This window comes from Nicotiana tabacum, chromosome 8, assembly GCF_000715075.1.
Source record: "Nicotiana tabacum cultivar K326 chromosome 8, ASM71507v2, whole genome shotgun sequence".
NCBI lineage: Eukaryota > Viridiplantae > Streptophyta > Magnoliopsida > Solanales > Solanaceae > Nicotiana > Nicotiana tabacum.
Window position 1 is genome coordinate 63,395,500 of NC_134087.1, and position 19,432 is coordinate 63,414,931.

General features: G+C 40.3%; 1 protein-coding gene and 1 pseudogene across 1 annotated transcript; one reads left to right on the top strand and one right to left on the bottom strand.

Moving 5' to 3' along the window:
• Positions 1-876: 876 nt before the first annotated feature.
• On the top strand, positions 877-17,833 carry LOC107807854 (auxin efflux carrier component 6-like). Its single transcript, XM_016632291.2, has 8 exons — positions 877-1,351; positions 1,739-2,098; positions 2,594-2,847; positions 4,458-4,665; positions 15,410-15,495; positions 15,645-15,802; positions 16,884-16,960; positions 17,318-17,833. The coding sequence occupies exons 1-8, from the start codon at positions 927-929 to the stop codon at positions 17,382-17,384; spliced, it is 1,635 nt and encodes a 544-aa protein (XP_016487777.1). The 5' UTR covers positions 877-926; the 3' UTR covers positions 17,385-17,833.
• A 124-nt stretch (positions 17,834-17,957) lies between these two features.
• Positions 17,958-19,228, bottom strand: LOC107807852 (stearoyl-[acyl-carrier-protein] 9-desaturase 6, chloroplastic-like; annotated as a pseudogene).
• Positions 19,229-19,432: the final 204 nt, after the last annotated feature.

Below are 19,432 nucleotides of genomic sequence, written 5' to 3' on the forward strand. Positions count from 1 at the left end.
TCTCCCTCCTTTATTCTTCCTTAGTGTATTTTTTTGTGATTTTCCTGACCATGTTGGTCTTAATGTTGCCAGTCAGTTGTAGTAGGTGCTCATGACTAGTGACACCCTGATGCCGGGCTTTCTTTCTGCACTGTTATTTTGTTTTAAATACTTTATAAAGGTTTATTGTTAAATAGATTTGATTCTATCCTAAGAATGGAAAATACTAATTGGTTTTGGGTTTGTGCTGACTGACCTAGTTCTATGATAGGCACCATCATGGCCGGGTGGTTTCGGGGTCGTGACACTTGTTTATAAGCCACGATATAAATTTAATTATACCGTTTTACGGGTGGACAGAATACCTTTTAATTAGAAGAGCTACTATTCATGAATGAAGCACAGTGGAGGTTTCGTGATTTATATTTCATACTGAGTTATTTCGCTGCTAATTAATTCAGCAAAGTGCACGACCAGAAAACAGGGAAAGGATTAGAGGAATCTAAAGCACATGATTAAGGAAAGCTACAATATCCTCATAATTCACAACCTCGTAATTATTGACTAGGGTAATAAATGGCAGATTTCTTCAACTCCCACATACACACAAACACATGTATATAAACAATTAAACACCAATAAGAGCTAGAATTAAATGAATTAACATATTCTTCAATTCCTACACAATGCTACAGTGCACTATGACTCATCAACTGACTTTCAAATTTGCACCTTGTCAAATTTCTCCCTTTATATGTTAAAGAACTAATCATTCAGTCTACCAACCATTAATTAATCCTACTCCTAATTAGTAAGAATCTCGTTTAATTTAACGTACATCCAAAGTTTCAAGATAGGGAATTTAGTCTTCAATATTCTATATAAACTCTATAAATATCCTCATCATCCTTCACTTTCACCTTCTCCTTACTAGAGAGAGAGAGAAGATGATAGGTGCAAATGATTTTTACAAAGTAATGTGTGCAATGGTGCCTTTATACTTTGCTATGCTGGTGGCATATGGATCAGTGAAATGGTGGAAGATATTCTCGCCGGAGCAATGCTCCGGCATCAACCGTTTTGTCGCCGTATTCGCCGTGCCAGTGTTGTCGTTCCACTTCATTTCTCAGAACAATCCTTACCAAATGGACACAAAGTTCATATTGGCTGACACTTTGTCAAAGATTATTGTTCTTGTGATGCTGTCATTTTGGGCCATTTGTAAAGGGCAGTTGGATTGGCTCATCACCCTCTTCTCTGTCTCAACTTTGCCCAACACTTTGGTCATGGGCATTCCGCTGCTTAATGCCATGTATGGAGATTTCACTCAAAATCTCATGGTTCAGCTTGTTGTCCTTCAATGCATTATCTGGTAATACTAATCCAGCACCACTATGTTCTCTACCTTTTTTATTTTCCTAAACTTTTCTTTTTTGGGGGCAAAATTTCATGTTTAGTAGGCGTACTCAAACGTAGACAGGCTCAAGGAAAACATCCTATACTTGAATAAGTGAGCCCAAGAGTTTGTAGCCAATGATTTTATTAGTACTTGAAATAAGCTTTATTTCTCGGCAAATTTACACTAAAATCTTTTAGGGAAAGTAATCCCGAAAATATGAATGTATCATGCCAATGTAACCATTTTATTAGTACTTTTGGGCATGCACTATTCTTTTATTTATTTCTTCAATTGTTTAGATGTAAAAGGAATAGAAAATTCATGGTCCATTTCTTAATTATTTTTGGTGGTTTCATGCAGGTATACTTTACTATTATTCCTGTTTGAATATAGAGCGGCCACTATATTAATTAAGAATCAATATCCTGGCAATGCTGCTGCGGCCATAACCAAGTTCGAGATTGACAATGATGTTATCTCACTGGACGGCCGAAGCCCACTTTGTACGGAGTCGGAAGTCGACGGTAAAGGCCGTATCCGCGTCCGTATCCGGCGATCAACTTCATCAATGCCGGAGTCTGGGTTTTCATCCTCCATAGGAATCACACCAAGGGCATCTAATCTCTCCAATGCTGAAATCTTGTCTGTTCACACGCCAACACCTTTACATGAATTCCGGAATGGAGATATCCCATTTGGACATGGAGATTTAAGAGTCGGGTACAGTTGAATTGTGTGATCATCTCATTTGAAAGCTTAAGTTTTATTTAAAAGACAATATACTTTTAATTACGCCTTCTATCCCATTCTATGTGAAGTTTGATTAGGCATGAATCTTAAGAAAGAAAAACTTTTGAAATTTTACAGCCTAAAAGAAGTTATCATATTTATGTGATTATAAATTATCTCATTAAGCGTAAAATAAAAAATTTAAAATTAAAATATTTTAAAAAATGGAAAGTAAAGAAGAGAATGCATCACATAAATTGGGGCAAAGCGTGTATTTAATTGTGGTATATCTCTACACACTCCTTCACTTGTGCCTAATTCTTTTTCATAGATCAAACACATGGAAATACTTAATGATTTTTGGGCAGCGAAATTTGAACCTAGGAATTTTGCCAAACTTTAACACCACATTGAATTGTGTAATCAAAAACTTTAAAGTGATAGCTAGAACAGTTTTAATTACTTAACTATATTATGTTTCAACAGGATTCGTGCAGCAAGTCCTCGACTGTCCAGCTACGCATCATCGGACGCGTACTCGCTGCAGCCGACGCCCAGGGCATCCAATTTCAATGAATTGGAGACGACCACTGTGACAACAACCGGGAATACGCCAATGTGGGTAATGTCTCCGGTGGCGGGGAAGGTGTTCCGGCAGCCATCTCCGTCTGCTAAAATGGCGTGGGAATCGCCAGGGAAGTGTCTACATGGAGACAGACAAGGATACATAGATGTTGGAGGTACGCGTCGATCAACTTATGTGTTTTGGTACTGACTTTGTTGTTTTGCATAACTTAACTCATGCAGATTGTTACCTTTAATACCAATAAAATATATTAATTCCTGTAATCCTAAAAAATGTGCGTCTATATTCCTTTTTAAGAATGCTCTTAATACATGATATCAAAGTATATTCTGCATGCGTGGTGTTTTAATCTTGTAGTAATAAAAGTATATATGAGTACAACATTATTCCAAAAAATGACAATGATATTGGTAAAAAGAAAGTAGTAGCATTATTAGTAGTAGTACTACTACTATTTATAGGGCATTTCTTCCGAAAACAGTATATAACCTAATTCAAAAAAGAAAAGAAAAAAACAAGATTGGGGAGAATGAATAATGGTAAAACTATAACTAATTGGATGTCAAAGATTCTTTTTATTAGTTAAAAAGCTTTAATAATATTTCAATTAGAGAAATATTCATGACTTTGAGTACTTTTCATATAATTTCTAAATATATATATTACTTCTATATATATATTGATAATTTTATTGTTGAACCCCGTACTTGAAATCTTATATGGAATAATTACGTTTAGGACGGAAGAATATTATAAAGAGGTACAAAACAAAAATAAAGCATGCTGATCCCAAGAATGTCGTTTATGTGTTATCAAATCAAAGACTGAAGGGGTTTGTTTGACTGGCCAAAATATAACATAGATGGGTTGCTTTCTCGTTTGCATGCCTAGAATAAACTCTTGTCCCCATATCCTCAGATGTATATTGTCCCCTTCTGACTGTCGTATTTCTTCCTCTCTCCACCTGACCTGTCAATTGAACAAATTGTCTGATACTTAAAATGAATCAATATTAAGTGATATTTATAGAATTATTACACTCTGTTTTCTCTTTTAATTTTATCCAAGTATACCAAATTGAATATATTGTTTAACATATTTGTGCAGAATTTGTATGTCAGAAACCAATTACTATTCCCAGTTTGTTTCTATAATTTAATTGGTTGGTCCGTCAAAATCTTCAATTAAATTACTAGTACTATTATCAGCTGCAATAGTAGTAACTTTTTTTTTAATAAGAAAAACGAGTTAATACTAATGATAAAAGAATCTATGCCCCTTCTACCAATTGTAAACGATAGAGTTTCTTACTTGAACCATACAAGTGCAAAGGCAGATTTTTCACATGTCACTTGTCCTTTTGTTTTTCCCTAAAAGGGACTTGTCCGTCCTGAAAAAGTGCAATCTATACAATCTAGTACGTTTTAATTTCATATATAGTGCAATAAGTAAAAAAGAAAATAGAAAATGGAAAAAGGTCAAAGAAAAATTGAGACAACAATTGCTCAAAATAATTTCCTCTTAAATGGGGAAATAATGATAGGACCAGACTTCAATATATAGACAATATCATTACTTTAAAGCACGTGTGTTTTGATGGAGAGACTTATTTGATAGCGCACTTGCAATATAATCTGCTACTACTTTGATGATCCCTCTCCACTCCATTGTTGCCGACCTTTTTCTTTTTAAGAATATACTGATTTTATAACAATATCTTCTATCATTAATTAATAACAACTACATATGATTTGGTTAAACCAGAAAAGGAAATTAGCTTCAGAGATATCTCAAATTTTCCAATACAAGGAGGAGCTGCAGATTCAGCAAGTACCAATATTATTAAACAAGAAATGCCAAATGCTTTTGTGATGCTAAGGCTCATTATAGTTATGGTTGGGAGAAAACTTTCACGTAATCCAAATACTTACTCCAGTATATTAGGACTTCTCTGGTCTCTCATTTCTTTCAAGTAAGTTCGTTAAATACTACTCTAAATTCTACTTATTACTTAATATTTGTATTTTATGTTAGGAAAAATTGTTATGGAAAATAAGAGTTAACTTGAGGCGTGTCAAGGTCACTGTCCTTAAAGATATTTCGCCCACACAATAATAAATAAAATTAGGCGTATCCTTCAGGATTTAACAAGTTCTTCCAGTTATATAAATGGGAACATAACTAGCAAAAAATTCAAGAAAGAAACCCAGCATATAAAAGGAAGAAGATGATTCAGAAAGTTATGTGTGTCTTTCGCTATTCAGAGACCATGTTTATATAAGTGTTGCTCCAACGCCGAGTTAACGGTTAATAACGGCTAGTTTGACTCTATTAAATATAAAATAATTTACTAACTAATAAGTAGATGTAAATAATATTTCAAAGAGAAAAGATTTTTCAAACCAAGATAGATATTACCTTTTGAGATATCATTAATTTGCAACACTTTAATACTTAATATAATCTTGTTTATGAATTACTATTCTAAAGTTAAATTGCTTGTCGGCATTAGATTCCCTAAAGGGCCATTTTCAATTTCTATGATGTCAAAGTATAAATGATGGTTCTACCTGTTGAGAAGTCAAATAGCAACCAAAAATAAAAGGGACTAAACTTTAGCATCTAAACAGAAAAGAAAAAGTTCTTTAACTTTCCTTGACATGTCATTTTCCAGTAATATTACATAGGAGATCGCGGCTTTATTTTTGTATGGGTTCGAATTTGACCGACCTGACCTATGACGAACACGACAAACGATCAACTACCTTCGAATCAGCGTCCCAAGGAAGACGACCTTAGGGCGAAAGAAGAAACTACACGACCCATGTAATAGTATAATCCCATTAGGGACCATTAAGAATATTCCCTGTATTTGGTTACTTACAATTCTCAAGGGGTTTTCTCTAGTATATAAGGGGGAAAAAGACCTTGTAAGAAAGAGACTCTGGGAAACTTACCTATCTTAAATGAAAAGAAACTTTGCAACTCTCTTCCTTTTACCTATTATTATTCTAGAGATTATTATCTTCAACTACGATTTACCCCTTCATCTTCGATTGATTTGTTCAAAAAGGTCTTAACATCTTTTGAGTCAAACAATTTGGTGTCGTCTGTGGGGATTTCTATAGCTGAAATCATAGTTCTCATCTAGATTCCTGAAAGTGATAATTACTTTTCTTCAAACCTCATATAAACCAACAATGGCGGGAAAGGAAGCGAGGCTGAAGGCGGTAGCAGATATCTCGAATAATCTCCTGAACTCCCTCAACGAAGTCGGTAGAGAAGACAATGAGAATACAACACCAAGAGCTACACCGGAGGAGGAGATCTCACATCCTCCACATGGGGATCTAACGATCTTGCGCGAAAGGGGAGCTTCAACATCCATGGTGGGGGAAGCACCACCAGCAGTCAAAAATCTGCTAGAAGAATGGTTAACAAGTGCTTTGAGCAACATGCTCGAGAAACCCACTCAAGGATATATCGAAGACGTACCACCTACAAAAATCGCAGCTACCGCCGATGAGCCAAGCGCTGCACGAGCAGGTGACACACACACTATTACTAATCAAGTGACGATGCACTTATGGCCATCCTAAAGAAAATGGAAGAGATGGAAAACGAGAACAAAACACTACGCGACCAGATGAAGGAACATCAGGAGAGGGTCGACAAAATACCAGGCGCTCCGAAGTTATTACCAAAACGCGATATGGGCCAATTCGTCGAACATCCTTACAGTGAAGGGGCTGCTCCACACTCTATTTCAAAGACCTTCAAAATGCGGCCATACTTGAAAATATATAACGGGACCACGGACCCAGAGGATCACTTAATCCATTATGTTACTGTAGTAAAGGGCAATGATCTATCAAAAGAACAGGTACCGTCTATGTTGCTAAAGAAGTTCGGTGAGACCTTGATAGGGGGAGCATTGACATGGTACTCACAGCTACCAGCACAATCGATACCGACATTCGAAGAGATGGTGGATAAATTCGCCACCGCTCATGCAGGAGCGAAGAAGGCTGAGGCTAGGGTCAATGATATCTTCGCCGTCAGGCAAACGACGGGCGAGAGACTCCGGGATTTCCTGGCCCGATTCAACAGAGTAAGAATGAGTCTACCAAACGTGTGAGAAGGGATGGCAGTAGCAGCCTTTCAAAATGGGTTAAATAGGAACGGGTCAAAGGCAACCAAAAAACTACTCAGTAGACTCATAAAGCCCCCCTACCACATGGGAAGAGATCCACAACGCCTATTGCGCCGAGGTGAGGGCAGACGAGGACGACCTGAATGGCCCGCGCTTCAATGATTAACATCAGTCCAGACCGAGACAAGGAGAGATCGACGTAACGACGGGAAAAAAGATCAACCACCACGTTTCAACTGCGAAAGGCATCAGCCCTATATCCGAACATCCAACCCGCCTCCTCCACGGCATGCGGACACCGCGCCACGACACACTGCACCCTCCGCAACGAAAGAGGTATGCCTCCACTACTATCTGCTCATAATTTTTGTGTTTTCCCATCATAAATAGTGTACACACTGGAGAAGTTAGGCACGAAGGTGCATTGGCCGCAAAAGATAAAATCGGATCCAAGCACCAGGAGGTCGAACATCCTATGTGAATTCCACCAAGAAAGAGGACACAAGACCGAAGATTGCATAGGTTTGCGGCAAGAAGTAGTTAGGATGTTGAACCAGAGGTACCTGAAAGAACTGCTAAGCAATAAAGGAAGGGCTAACTTCGCTCGAGGGCGTGACCCATCTCAAGGGCCTCCAAAGCCACCATCACCAGCCCGTACCATACAAATGATCATTGACAGTGGTGATGACACGGTAATCAACCATGTGAAGTTCACCACACGAACAAACACAAACGGATAGTCACCCACAAACGGTATGATGACCTTGAAGATAGTATCATCTTCGATAAGTTAGATACCGGCGGTTTGTGTTTCCCTCACTATGATGCTTTGGTTATAACTTTATGCATCACTGATACCGATGTAAAAAAAATCATGGTGGACGACGGAAGCGGCACGTGTATTGTGCATCCACGAGTTCTCATGCAAATGAGGCTCGAGGATAAAATAATACCGTGTTGCATAACACTAACGGGTTTTAATAATGCAGTACAGTGGACATCTGGAGAAATAGTGCTACATGTCCTGGCAGGAGGGGTCACCCTGGAAACAACATTCCACGTCATGAACCAGGAAACGACCTACAACGCCATCATAGGACGGCCATGGATACACGCCATGCGAGCCGTCCCCTCAAGCTTCTATCAAGTGATCAAATTTCCCACCCCATGGGGGATATTCATTATCTGAGGCGAGCCACGTACTGCACAAGAATACTATCGGATCGCCCAAGATTGCACACACACAAAACAGCTAAAAGGGGGAAGTGCGGAAGCATAGCAGTCAGCCATGTCGGGCACCAAACCCGACATACAAGTAGAGGCCATCAAAGATCCAGACCTTGTAGAAGCTTGCAAGGCAACCGTGGAAGATCTTGACCCCGTCCAGCTAGATAACATTGACAGCACCAAAAAGGCTTATGTTGGGCATAACCTCTCGGAGCCAGGTGAGTATCGTGAGTTTTTAACTAATAACGCCGACTTGTTTGCTTTTTCCTACTCAGATATGCTAGGAATCCCAATGGAGATCGCCACGCATAAGCTGAATGTCGACCCACTCTATCCACTGGTACGACAAATAAGGAGGAAGTTCAATGCCGTAATCAATAAGGTAGTCAGCGAGGAAGTTGATAAATTACTCGCCAACGGTTCCATCAGAGAATCGAAATACCCCCAATGGGTCACCAATCTGATCATGGTCAAAATGAAGAACGAGAAGTGGCGAATATGTATCGACTTCACCGATTTAAACAAAGCATGCCTGAAGGACTCTTTCCCATTACCCCACATCGACCAACTTATCGATGCAACAGTGGGACACGAACTGATGAGCTTCCTGGACGTGTACTCCGGTTATAACCAAATTATCATGGCTAAAGAAGATAAACAAAAGACCACTTTCATCACTCACCGAGGTACGTACTGCTATAAGGTGATGTCGTTCGGGCTTTAAAATGTAGGGGCCATGTACCAAAGGTTAGTCACCAAAATGTTCAAAGAGCAACTCGGTAAGACAATGGAGGTTTACATTGATGACATGCTAGTGAAGTCGGCAAAGAAAGAAGATTACATTGGTCATCTGAAGGAAGCCTTCGAAATACTAAGGCAGTACGGAATGAAACTGAATCCCGAAAAGTGTGCCTTCGGCGTGACTTCTGGAAAGCTCCTCGGTTTCCTAGTGTCACAAAGGGGAATCGAGGTCAACCTAGATCAAATCAAGGCTATCGACACAATACTGGATATACTGACCAACAAAAAGTAGGTGCAGAAACTGACAAGACGAATAACCGTCTTATCAAGGTTTATTTCACGATCCTTGGATAGATGCCATAAATTCTTCAATGTACTAAGGAAAAACCACGGGCTGCAATGAAACGAGGAATGCATCGACGCCCTGAGAAAGCTGAAAACGTATCTATCCTCACCACCACTACTCGTCAAAGCGGACCTAGGTAAATGCCTACTTGTGTATCTAGCAGTTTCCGAATTTGCAGTAAGCACAGTCTTGGTTCGTGAAAATAAAGGTACGTAATCTCCGATTTACTATATCAGAAAAACTTTAATTGATGCCGAGACGAGGTACCCTCACCTTGAAAAACTAGCTCTGGCATTGGTCATAGCTTCATGGAAGCTCAGACCGTACTTCCAATGTCACCCCATAAAAGTGGTGACAACCTTCCCTCTAAGGGGTATCCTACACAAACCCAAACTATCGGGTAGACTAGCCAAATGGGCCATAGAACTAAGCGAGCACAACATAACTTACCAACCGTGAACTGGCATCAAGTCGCAGGTGCTCACAGACTTTGTCGCTGATTTCAGCACGAAAATATTGCCCGAGGTAGAACTGAAAGCACTCAGCACTTCTACACATACGACCTCTGGGTCCTCTACACTGATGGTTCCTCTAACACCTCGGGATCGGGATTGGGACACGTCCTCGAGGTCCTTACAGGCGAAATAATTCGCCAGTCCATACGATGCCCCGAGGTGACTAACAACGAGGTCGAGTATGAAGCTGTGATTGCAGGTTTAAAGTTAGCCCTCAAATATGGCGCTTCACGACTCATCCTCCACTATGACTCCCAACTCGTGGTGAATCAGGTCACTGAGACTTTCCAAATCAAAGAGCAGAGGATGCAAAGATACCAGTCAGAAATCGACAAACTACTGCCAGAATTCGATGAATGCTGCCTCGACCAATTATCCAGGGCGCAAAATATCGAAGCATACGGCCTCGCTAAACTAGCTGCGGCCATCAAGAATATCAACAAAGAAAACGTGGTCACCCTCCTTCATTCCGCAATAGACCACGTCGAGGTATATTCTATAAACTTAACTTGGGACTGGCCTAACCGCTTCGTAGCTTATTTGCAGAGTGGAATGCTCCCGCAAGACAAAAAAGAGGCCGAAAAACTCCAGGTGCAGGCAGCCCGGTACAACCTAGTAAACAGCGATCGCAACAAAAGAACGTTCGGCGGCCCCCTAACCAAATGTCTTGGGCCACATCAAACAAGGCGAGTACTAGAAGAAGTGCACGAAGTGCACTACGGCGCCCATACAGGAAACCGCACCCTCGTTCGTTGGCTCATTTGCGCCGGGTATTACTGGCCCACCATGAAAAAAGAAGCCGCCGACTATGTCAGGAGATGTGAACAATGTCTAAAGTACGCCCCTATGATACATCAAGCAGGAGAACTCCTACATTCCGTCATTTCGCCATGGCCGTTCATAAAGTGGGGAATGGATATAGTCGGCCCCCTCCCAGCAGGACGAGGTAAGGTATGCTTCCTTTTGGTTTTAACTGACTACTTCTTTAAATGGGTGGAAGCAGGTGCATACACTCAGATACGTGAGCAGGAGGTCATCGCCTTCATATGGAAAAATGTTATATGCCGCTTTGGCATCCCCAAAGAAATCATCTACGACAACGAGCCTTAGTTCGTTAGAAAAAGAACGACTGAGTTTTTCGAAAAGTGGCGCATCAAGCGAATACTCTCCACGCCATACCACCTTGCCGCCAATGGTTAAGCCGAATCCTCCAATAAAGTAATATTGAACATATTGAAAAAGAAGCTTGAGGAAGCTAAAGGGCTATGGCCCGAACTACTACCGGAAGTATTATGGGCATACCGCACTACGCCAAAAACCAGCATAAGAGAAACACCATATTCACTAGTCTACGGGACCGACGCAGTTATACCCGTCGAGGTCGGGGAAACCAGTTTGAGATACTACAACGATAGCAGAACATGCAACGACGAAAGTAGGCTACAAGATATGGATGAAGTTGAAGAACAAAAAAACATGGCCCACATAAAAATAGTAGCCCAGAAGCAGCAAGTAGAAAGATACTACAACAAGAGAGCCAAGGTGCGACCACTCAAAATTGGTGACTACGTCCTCAAGGCCAAAACACAAGCGTCAAAAGACCCTAATGAGGGAAAATTAGGAACAAACTGGGATGGAACGTACAAAATCGTAGCAGCAGCAAACAAATGAGCATTCCATCTAGAAATAATGGAGGGAAAACTACTCCAAAACAACTGGAACGTCGCCCATCTCAAGTACTTCCACTTCTAAAAGAAGGCGTCACCTAAGTCGTATTCTTTTTCCCTCACCCGGGTTTTGTCCCAATCGGGTTTTACTAGGGAGGCTTTTAACGAGGCGGCAAGGGGGACACCTTAAGGAACGACATGTTGTTCATAACCTCGACCCGTCGATATGACCTCCGAACCGAAGTAATGAAGGGACGACATATAGATAATCAAATCTCCATTGTATTTATGGAATCAAATCTCCATTGTATATGCAGAACCGGATCTCCATTAGTCAGCATGCGACGTCTTCCTACGGGAATATGATCAAATCTCCAACAATGTAAGCTCGACCTCGTTCGAACCATGACGGGATTCTAGTTCGACGACAGTTCAAAGCAACATCCCAATGGCCAAGGCCATCGACGACAATGTAAGTTCGACCTCGTTTAAACTATGACAGGATTCTACTTCGACGACAGTTCGAAGTAACATCCCAATGGCCAAGGCCATCGACAACAATGTATGTTCGACCTCGTTCAAACCACGATGGGATTCAACTTCGACGACAGTTCAAAGCAACATCCCAATGGCCAAGGCCATCGATGGCAATGTAAGTTTGACCTTGTTCGAACTACGACGAGATTCTACTTCGACGATAGTTCGAAGACGACGAGATTCTACTTCGATGATAGTTCGAAGCAACATCCCAATGGCCAAGGACATCGACAATAATGTAAGTTCGACCTCGTTCACACCACGACGTGATTCTGCTTCGATGACAGTTCGAATCAACATCCCAATGGCCAAGGCTATCGACGAAAATGTAAGTTCGACCTTGTTCGAACTACAACGGGATTCTACTTCGACGATAGTTCGAAGCAACATCCCAATGGCCAAGGACATTAACGCAATGTAAGTTCGACCTCGTTAGAACTACAACGGGATTCTACTTCGACGACAGTTCGAAGTAATATCCCAATGGCCAAGGCCATCGACGACAATGTAAGTTAGACCTCGTTTGAACTACAACAGGATTCTACTTCGAAGAAAGTTTGAAGCAACATCCCAATGCCAAGGCCATCGATGACAATGTAAGTTCAACCCCGACCTAGAAATACGGAGGGTATCTTCCAAAGATACCGATTCAGAAATAGCTGTCGCCAGCTTATCAGTGCTAACGTTCAGCTCGCTCTTAAGCCCCTCAATCTCTGCTACTTAGTACTCAACTCAGCAGTCAAGTCAGCCACTTTCGCCTGTAAGTCGGCATTCTCAGTTGTCACCCCCCTGCTCAACTCAAGCTTGTCCTCCTTCGCCTTAAGGGAGACCTCTAACTCACTATTACGGGCGACAACCTACATAAGCTCTTCGTCCCTCTCCTCATCTCCTCAATCTTGTGCTCCAACAGGTCCTTTAGCTGCTTGAGCCTCTCAAGGAAAACTTGAAACTCAGGGTCCTGATGATAAATATCGGCCATCGCCCGGTGCTTAGCCCGATACTGATGATATTTGGACGACATCTTCTCATAAAGGCCCGTCCTTCTCCTCTCTCTACCTCCATGATGAGGGTCTAACAAAAAAGAAGGGAAGAAGTCAAAAACAAAGTATAAAACGACGATTATTGCACCAACCCAACGACGAAAAGAGAAGGAAAGGCACCTAACTGCAGGGCCATACCAGCGACCTTCTGAGAGAACTCCACGTCGCTCATCGCCCTAAGTATCTCGCTTTCAGGAGCGGCACATAGAGGAGCTAGGGCCGATGCTACTTGCTCGTTGTTCAGCAGCAAGTTGTAGTTCCCCGGAACGACCACATGGTGGTCGAATCCGTCCATCCTAACCTCCACATGGGTATGGCGACCCATAAATTCATTAACATCCTCTGGGTCGATATCCAAACCTGAGTCGCCACCCTCAACATGATGCCCCCCGATGTTGGACGACGTACCACCCTCAACAGAGCGCACTGAACCAACTCCTGGGCCAACTCCTTCCACTTGGAGAGATCTCCCCGAAAAAATGGCATTGGCTATGAACACAGGCACAGGGGCTATCCGAGATGCCCCGCTACGATAACGCCTTTCCCCAGATCAAGCCTCCTCCTTTTCCTCGATAACGGCTCGTCCACGTTAGAGGATTCATCCAAAAGATGTGAGGCCGGTACCGAAGAAACCTCTTCCCTTGCGTCCACGACTCGACACAGATCTCCCAATTGGATAGGTTGAGGACGACCCTCTAGAACAGACTCACTCAAGACAAACTATGGATCTGCAGTGGCAACGACTTGTCGAAAAGAGGGGACCGGTGCCCTCCGCCTGGAAGCACCTCGAACTATCATCACAGAAGGTCGTACCATTAAGTAAGGTCACATGGCTAACGAAATAGTAAGCAAGACATTTACCTGAGGAAACCTTAGGGCCATAACGCTGCACGAAGGCGGGCCAAGTTTGAGTTTCTTCTGCATAAGGCAATAGGCGGACCACCCAATCTCTGATACCCACAATGGGGCGAGGTGGACGGCCCATAGTTGTAAAACGGCAAGCAAATAAGTTTTACAGTAAATAAAGAAGAAAGAAGAACATGACGAAGGACGGCACTTACGAGCCCCGTTCCACCGCTCCGGGAATCTGGCGGAGTCAAAACGACGTGCTCGGTCTTGATGAAGAAGTACTTGTGCCAAAACTTGCAGCTAAACTGGTCATCCGTCCCGACCACCAGCCCTTTCATACCACGAAGCCTCAAATGCACCATGGTACCCCTGAGGAAACCAGGTGTGAACAGGTGCAAAAAGTGGTGGACAAAAACGCTATAATACGCCAACTATGCATACTTAGTCAATAGCAGAAGCACCTTGAGCGTGTATGGTGAAAGTTGCGCTGGGCAAACTTGGTAAAATCTACAGAATTCTTCCGCTAAGGGGAAGAGAAGAAGGGTATAGCCGATCAAAAAAGGGTACTCATAGAAAGCACAGTACCCAGGTCTGTGGACATCCACATAGTCTCTCCCTACTAGAACCATTTCTATATGAGCAGGAATGCCAAACTTTAATACGAAGGGCATCGATGTGGACCTGCTCCATCTCAGAAAATACGGGGTTCGGGGTAGGAGGTAGATCTTTGAGGAAGTCACTCCGGGATAAGGGGTACCTCGGCAGTAGCTCCTCCACTGTAGGAGGGCTATTACTCTCTTCTACCACCACATCTCCGCTGTCAGAAAGAGGCATCGTGGATGACGGGGTGGCTTCAGGATTGGCTAAAGTTTTTCAAAAAATCAAATCCTTCACCTATTTATAGGATTGGGAGGCGCCAGAATCGAGGCGGTAGGCTTCAAAGCAGCGTAAGAATCGAAGCACCAAGCCGTCAGTCCTGCCTCAAAAACCTGCGTAATGATGACGCACGTAAAGTTGACATCACTTCCCGGAGAAGTATACCACACGATGTTTTGCCGAGCATGATGACCATCTCCCATTGGCCATGTCGTAACGCTCCTACAGGTCAAATTTCTCCAGAAGAAGGCATGAAGTCCGCTCATCGAGGACACATGCGGTCGCTACCCTGACAAGCGGAGGGACTAACTGTATGGGTCCAAATTTGACCGACCTCGACCTATGACGAGCCCGACAAACAACCAAGTACCTTCGAACCAGCGTCCCAAGGAAGACGACCTTAGGGCGAAAGAAGAAACTGCACGCCCCATGTAGTAGTGTAATCCCATTAGGGGCCATTAAGAATATTCCGCCGAATATTCCCTGTATTTGTTTGCTTACAGTTCCAAAGGGTTTTTCACTAGTATATAAGGGGGAAAAAAGACCTTGTAAGAGAGAGACTCTAGGAAACTTAGCTAACTTGAATGAAAAAAAACTTTGCAACTCTCTTCCTTTTACCTATTATTATTCTAGAGATTATTATCTTTAGCTACGATTTACCCCTTCATCTTTGATTGATTTGTTCAAAAAGGTCTTAACATCTTTTGAGTTAAACAATTTTATTTTCTAGTGAATCATACCAAAGTTTCCTAACTTTTTGAGCAGATGGAATGTGGGGATGCCCAGTTTGGTGAAATATTCCATTAAAATAATTTCAGATGCAGGTCTTGGGATGGCCATGTTCAGTTTAGGTACGTGAGATTACAAAAATTTACATGAATATATATCCCCACTCTTTTTGTGATTAAAACTTGGAACTTAATTACATATTTGAATAACTATTGGATAAAATGTTGTGATGAATAAATATTATTTTTAATATGGCAATGGTACATTGTAGGGTTGTTCATGGCACTTCAACCTCGAATAATTGCGTGTGGCACGAAGATGGCAGCCATAGGAATGGCCATCAAATTTATAGGTGGACCTCTAGTAATGTCAGCTGCTTCTGTTGTTGTTGGGCTTAGAGGAGTTCAACTTCACACTGCAATTGTACAGGTAACTAACTGTATTATAAAGGGAGATCTCCGAAGAGTATCCCAACATGAAATTTCTTTTTTTTTTTTTGGATCAATTTTTCTTCTTAATAACATGGTCCAGGACCTAGGACATACCGACTTCCCTTTAATACATGATGATATGGGTAGGATAAAATCTTATTTATATCTAGTACTACGTACATCAAACTAATGAATGCAAATTATTTATCTTTTATATAATATATGTTTATCACTTAACCATGATTAAATGATATATATGTATATTCACTCAAATTTTTAACTGCTAAAACTAAAATTACTTAATTTTGGATAAAAGCTTAGTGCGGGTAAGTGTAATTCCCTTCTCTAAGTTAGTTGAACCATGATAATTGCGTTATCAAAATTTAAACAATTATGACATAAGAGTTTGGACATATACACTTTATATGTAGTGGCACGCGCTAGGTGGTTGTTTCTATGATCACAATCATAGGGAGGAACGTTGATGACTTTCACTTGTTAATTGTTAACTTTGTTACTCTCTGGTCCACAATAAGTAACCGATTTGTTTTTTTATTTTGGTCCAAAATAAGTGTTTATTTATATAATTAAAAAAATATTTAATTTTTTTTCTAAAATTACCCTTATGTACGTATTCCTAAAAAGTCTTTTGCTCCTCACATTAAATTATGCTGCAACATTTAATTAAGGGTAGTTTAGTCACACTAACTATGTTTATCTAGAATTTAGCATTTCCTTAATGGGTGTGCTAGAAGCAAATTGGTCACTTATTATGGACCGGAGGAGTATAATATTTCAGATCAGAACAAGAACCCAAAGCAAATTGTAGGGAATTTTCACTCTTTATATTTGTAGTGCAGCTCCTTCAATTGCAACATTTTTCCCTGAAAAAATATATAATTTATTATGTCGCCTTTGTTCCTTAAAAATATGTATATGTTATATTATCTCTCCCTTATTTGCATAAGCAGGCTGAGAGTAGTTTAACTACTTTGTTAATACCATAGGTATAAATAAATTAAGGTAACCATTATTGCATATAAAATGCTAATATAAAGTCAATCTTCTGCCAAATTCAGGCAGCTCTTCCCCAAGGAATTGTTCCATTTGTCTTCGCAAGAGAATATGGATTGCATCCCGACATACTAAGTACTGGGTAAGTTGATCTCAATTTATAATTTACAAAAGTAATTAAAAGAAACAAAAAAAAATATTAACAATAAATTGATCTTAAATTTCATACTACTTAATGAAACACTTTTGACATATCATTCTTCGTTCATTTTCTCCTAACCTAGTTAATTGTCGTGTCTCGTTTTTTGTGGTAGATTTGAAATTATTTTCCCTGTAAATTTGAATTCATCCTTTGGAAACTATATTTGGGGAATTGGGGAATCAAAAAGTGATAAGTAATTTCTTTGGAAATAAAGGGATATATTTACTTCTTTTTTTTCCTTCTTTTTGCATTTCCAACAAGATCTTTTTGAAATGAGTTTATTCTCTTCTTTTGCAGGGTTATATTTGGGATGCTGGTTTCATTACCAGTAACCCTCCTTTATTATATACTTTTAGGGCTATGAAGAAAAATTTACAGATAATCTTTGCCCCCCATGCGGATAGTAATTTGGTCCAGATTGTGTATTACTTTGACCTAACCAGCACTTTGACAAGTAATAATTAATTAGAGTACTCATACATCAAGTACCTTTTCTTGGGTTTTGATTATGTAAAAGCTATTTGGAAGATTGACTTAGAAACCGACATTATTTATTTAGTCTCCATTACCCATTATTAGTGTCGATTTAGATAGTGATACCAAAATTATGTAAAAGATCTTTTTGGCTACGAAAATTACTCTTTTCTTTAGTGCAATATCTGTTAGTGGCAACCGAAAGGGAATAAAATATTATTATTACGACATATCATTGCAGTTGGGAACTGACTTTAATTTCTTGTCATAATTTATAGTGTTACAAAATAAGCAATATTTGACCTGAGAAAAAAGAGAAGAAAAGGAATCTTTTGATCTCGTTTATATTGTCTCTGTCTTTGAATGGCTTGATTATGCCGTGTGCAATGATTATGGAACGCTCGTTCAAATGTTTAATTTAAGAAATTTAAAACTGCGTATTTCTATTAGTTAGAACGGTAATTAAACAAGCAACTCATGGTTGCTTCTTGTCGTTAAAATTACTGAGTGTTTAAGGCAACTTAATTAGTCATTGTACTAATGTTATTACATTGTCTGCTTGTGCTATAAGTTTGGTCTTGGATTTCTAGAGCTGAAAGGACCAAGCATATTTTGTTAAAATGCCAAGATATCCTATATTTTGTAATCTGATCCTGGGGTATACTTATAATTGCAAATATACAATTTTATTGGTTGACCAAATACTTTATTATAACTCCAACAAAACCTTTCCGGGTGCCTCGATAAATTCGCCCCTTTTAATTTGCCACCACCAATTTCATCCTTTCCCCTTTCTTAGTGAAGGAAAAAGATTTCATTTGTGGCTTTACGCTTTTCTAAACACTCACTTCTTTGTTGAAAATCCAGCTAAACTTCACTCGACGCGACTCTAATTTCTTGGCTCGCTCATCTGCTCGGTTTTGCAACCTCCTAATCTTAGGTGGAAGTCCGCACACAAAATCCCGTGCACGCCTTGCTTCTCCCTCTAAGCCTTCAAGCTTTTCTAATTTCCATCGCGCTATAAAAAACTCTATGATTTCAGCATAATCGCGACTTGTATAAATCCCCAGCCTTTGGGACATGGCAGAGAAGTGCTCAAATATATTCGGATCTCGGCCATCGTACATGAGGTGCATTGGCATCGTGATTTTCTTCTTCATCATGTTTGCAATAGCTAGCATAGTCACGTTCGGATCCACTTCAAGCAACTTCTCAATAATTTTAGTGTAAGCATTTTCGTGCCGCTTCTCGTCGCTGCAATGGTTCCACATATACGCGCTAGCACGGGGTCCCCGCCTTCTTTGGCTAACCTAGCCATCTTGCCATGCGACAAAAACGTGGCTCGTTCTTGAAAGGATGTGTACACAAACCCCAAATCTGGGATTGTTCTTTGTTCCATTATCCTAAGTTGCAAGAATTCAAAACGAACAACTTATATTAATAAAATATATTTAAAAAAATTAAAACAAAAAAAGTTGTATGCAATTGCTTCTTATATGATTATTGTCACACCCTTTTTTACCCCCAAAAGATAATGTGTGTTATGGATTGTGAGTTAAAGAGCTTTTTCAATTAAAGTGACAAATTTGAAATAGGGATTATTTTATTTACAGAGTCGTCACTTGGAATTGATTTTTGCCGGTGCTCCAAGTCACCTTTTATTTGAATCCCTATTCAAAGGAAGGTTTGACGCTATTATTATTGATATGCGAAAACAAAGTCGGGTAAGGAATTCTGTTGACTGGGGAGAAGGTGTAAGGCATTCCCCGAGTCCCGTCGAGGCTCCGTTCACTTTATTGACTACATTTGGCTTATATTATTTTGGATAACTTGTGTTTATTGGATCTCATCTTGTACCTATGTCTGCTTTTATTGCTTGATTAAAATTATGAAAAAAGTTATCTTGAAATAATTTACGCGTATTAATACTTATTTTGT

Excerpts from the sequence above, each read along its gene's own strand:
- LOC107807854 (XM_016632291.2), top strand. The coding sequence starts at position 927 with ATGATAGGTGCAAATGATTTTTACAAAGTAATGTGTGCAATGGTGCCT. Across the intron at positions 2,099-2,593 it reads CATGGAGATTTAAGAGTCGG|GATTCGTGCAGCAAGTCCTC; the intron begins GTACAGTTGAAT and ends ATGTTTCAACAG. Across the intron at positions 16,961-17,317 it reads CCCGACATACTAAGTACTGG|GGTTATATTTGGGATGCTGG; the intron begins GTAAGTTGATCT and ends CTTCTTTTGCAG.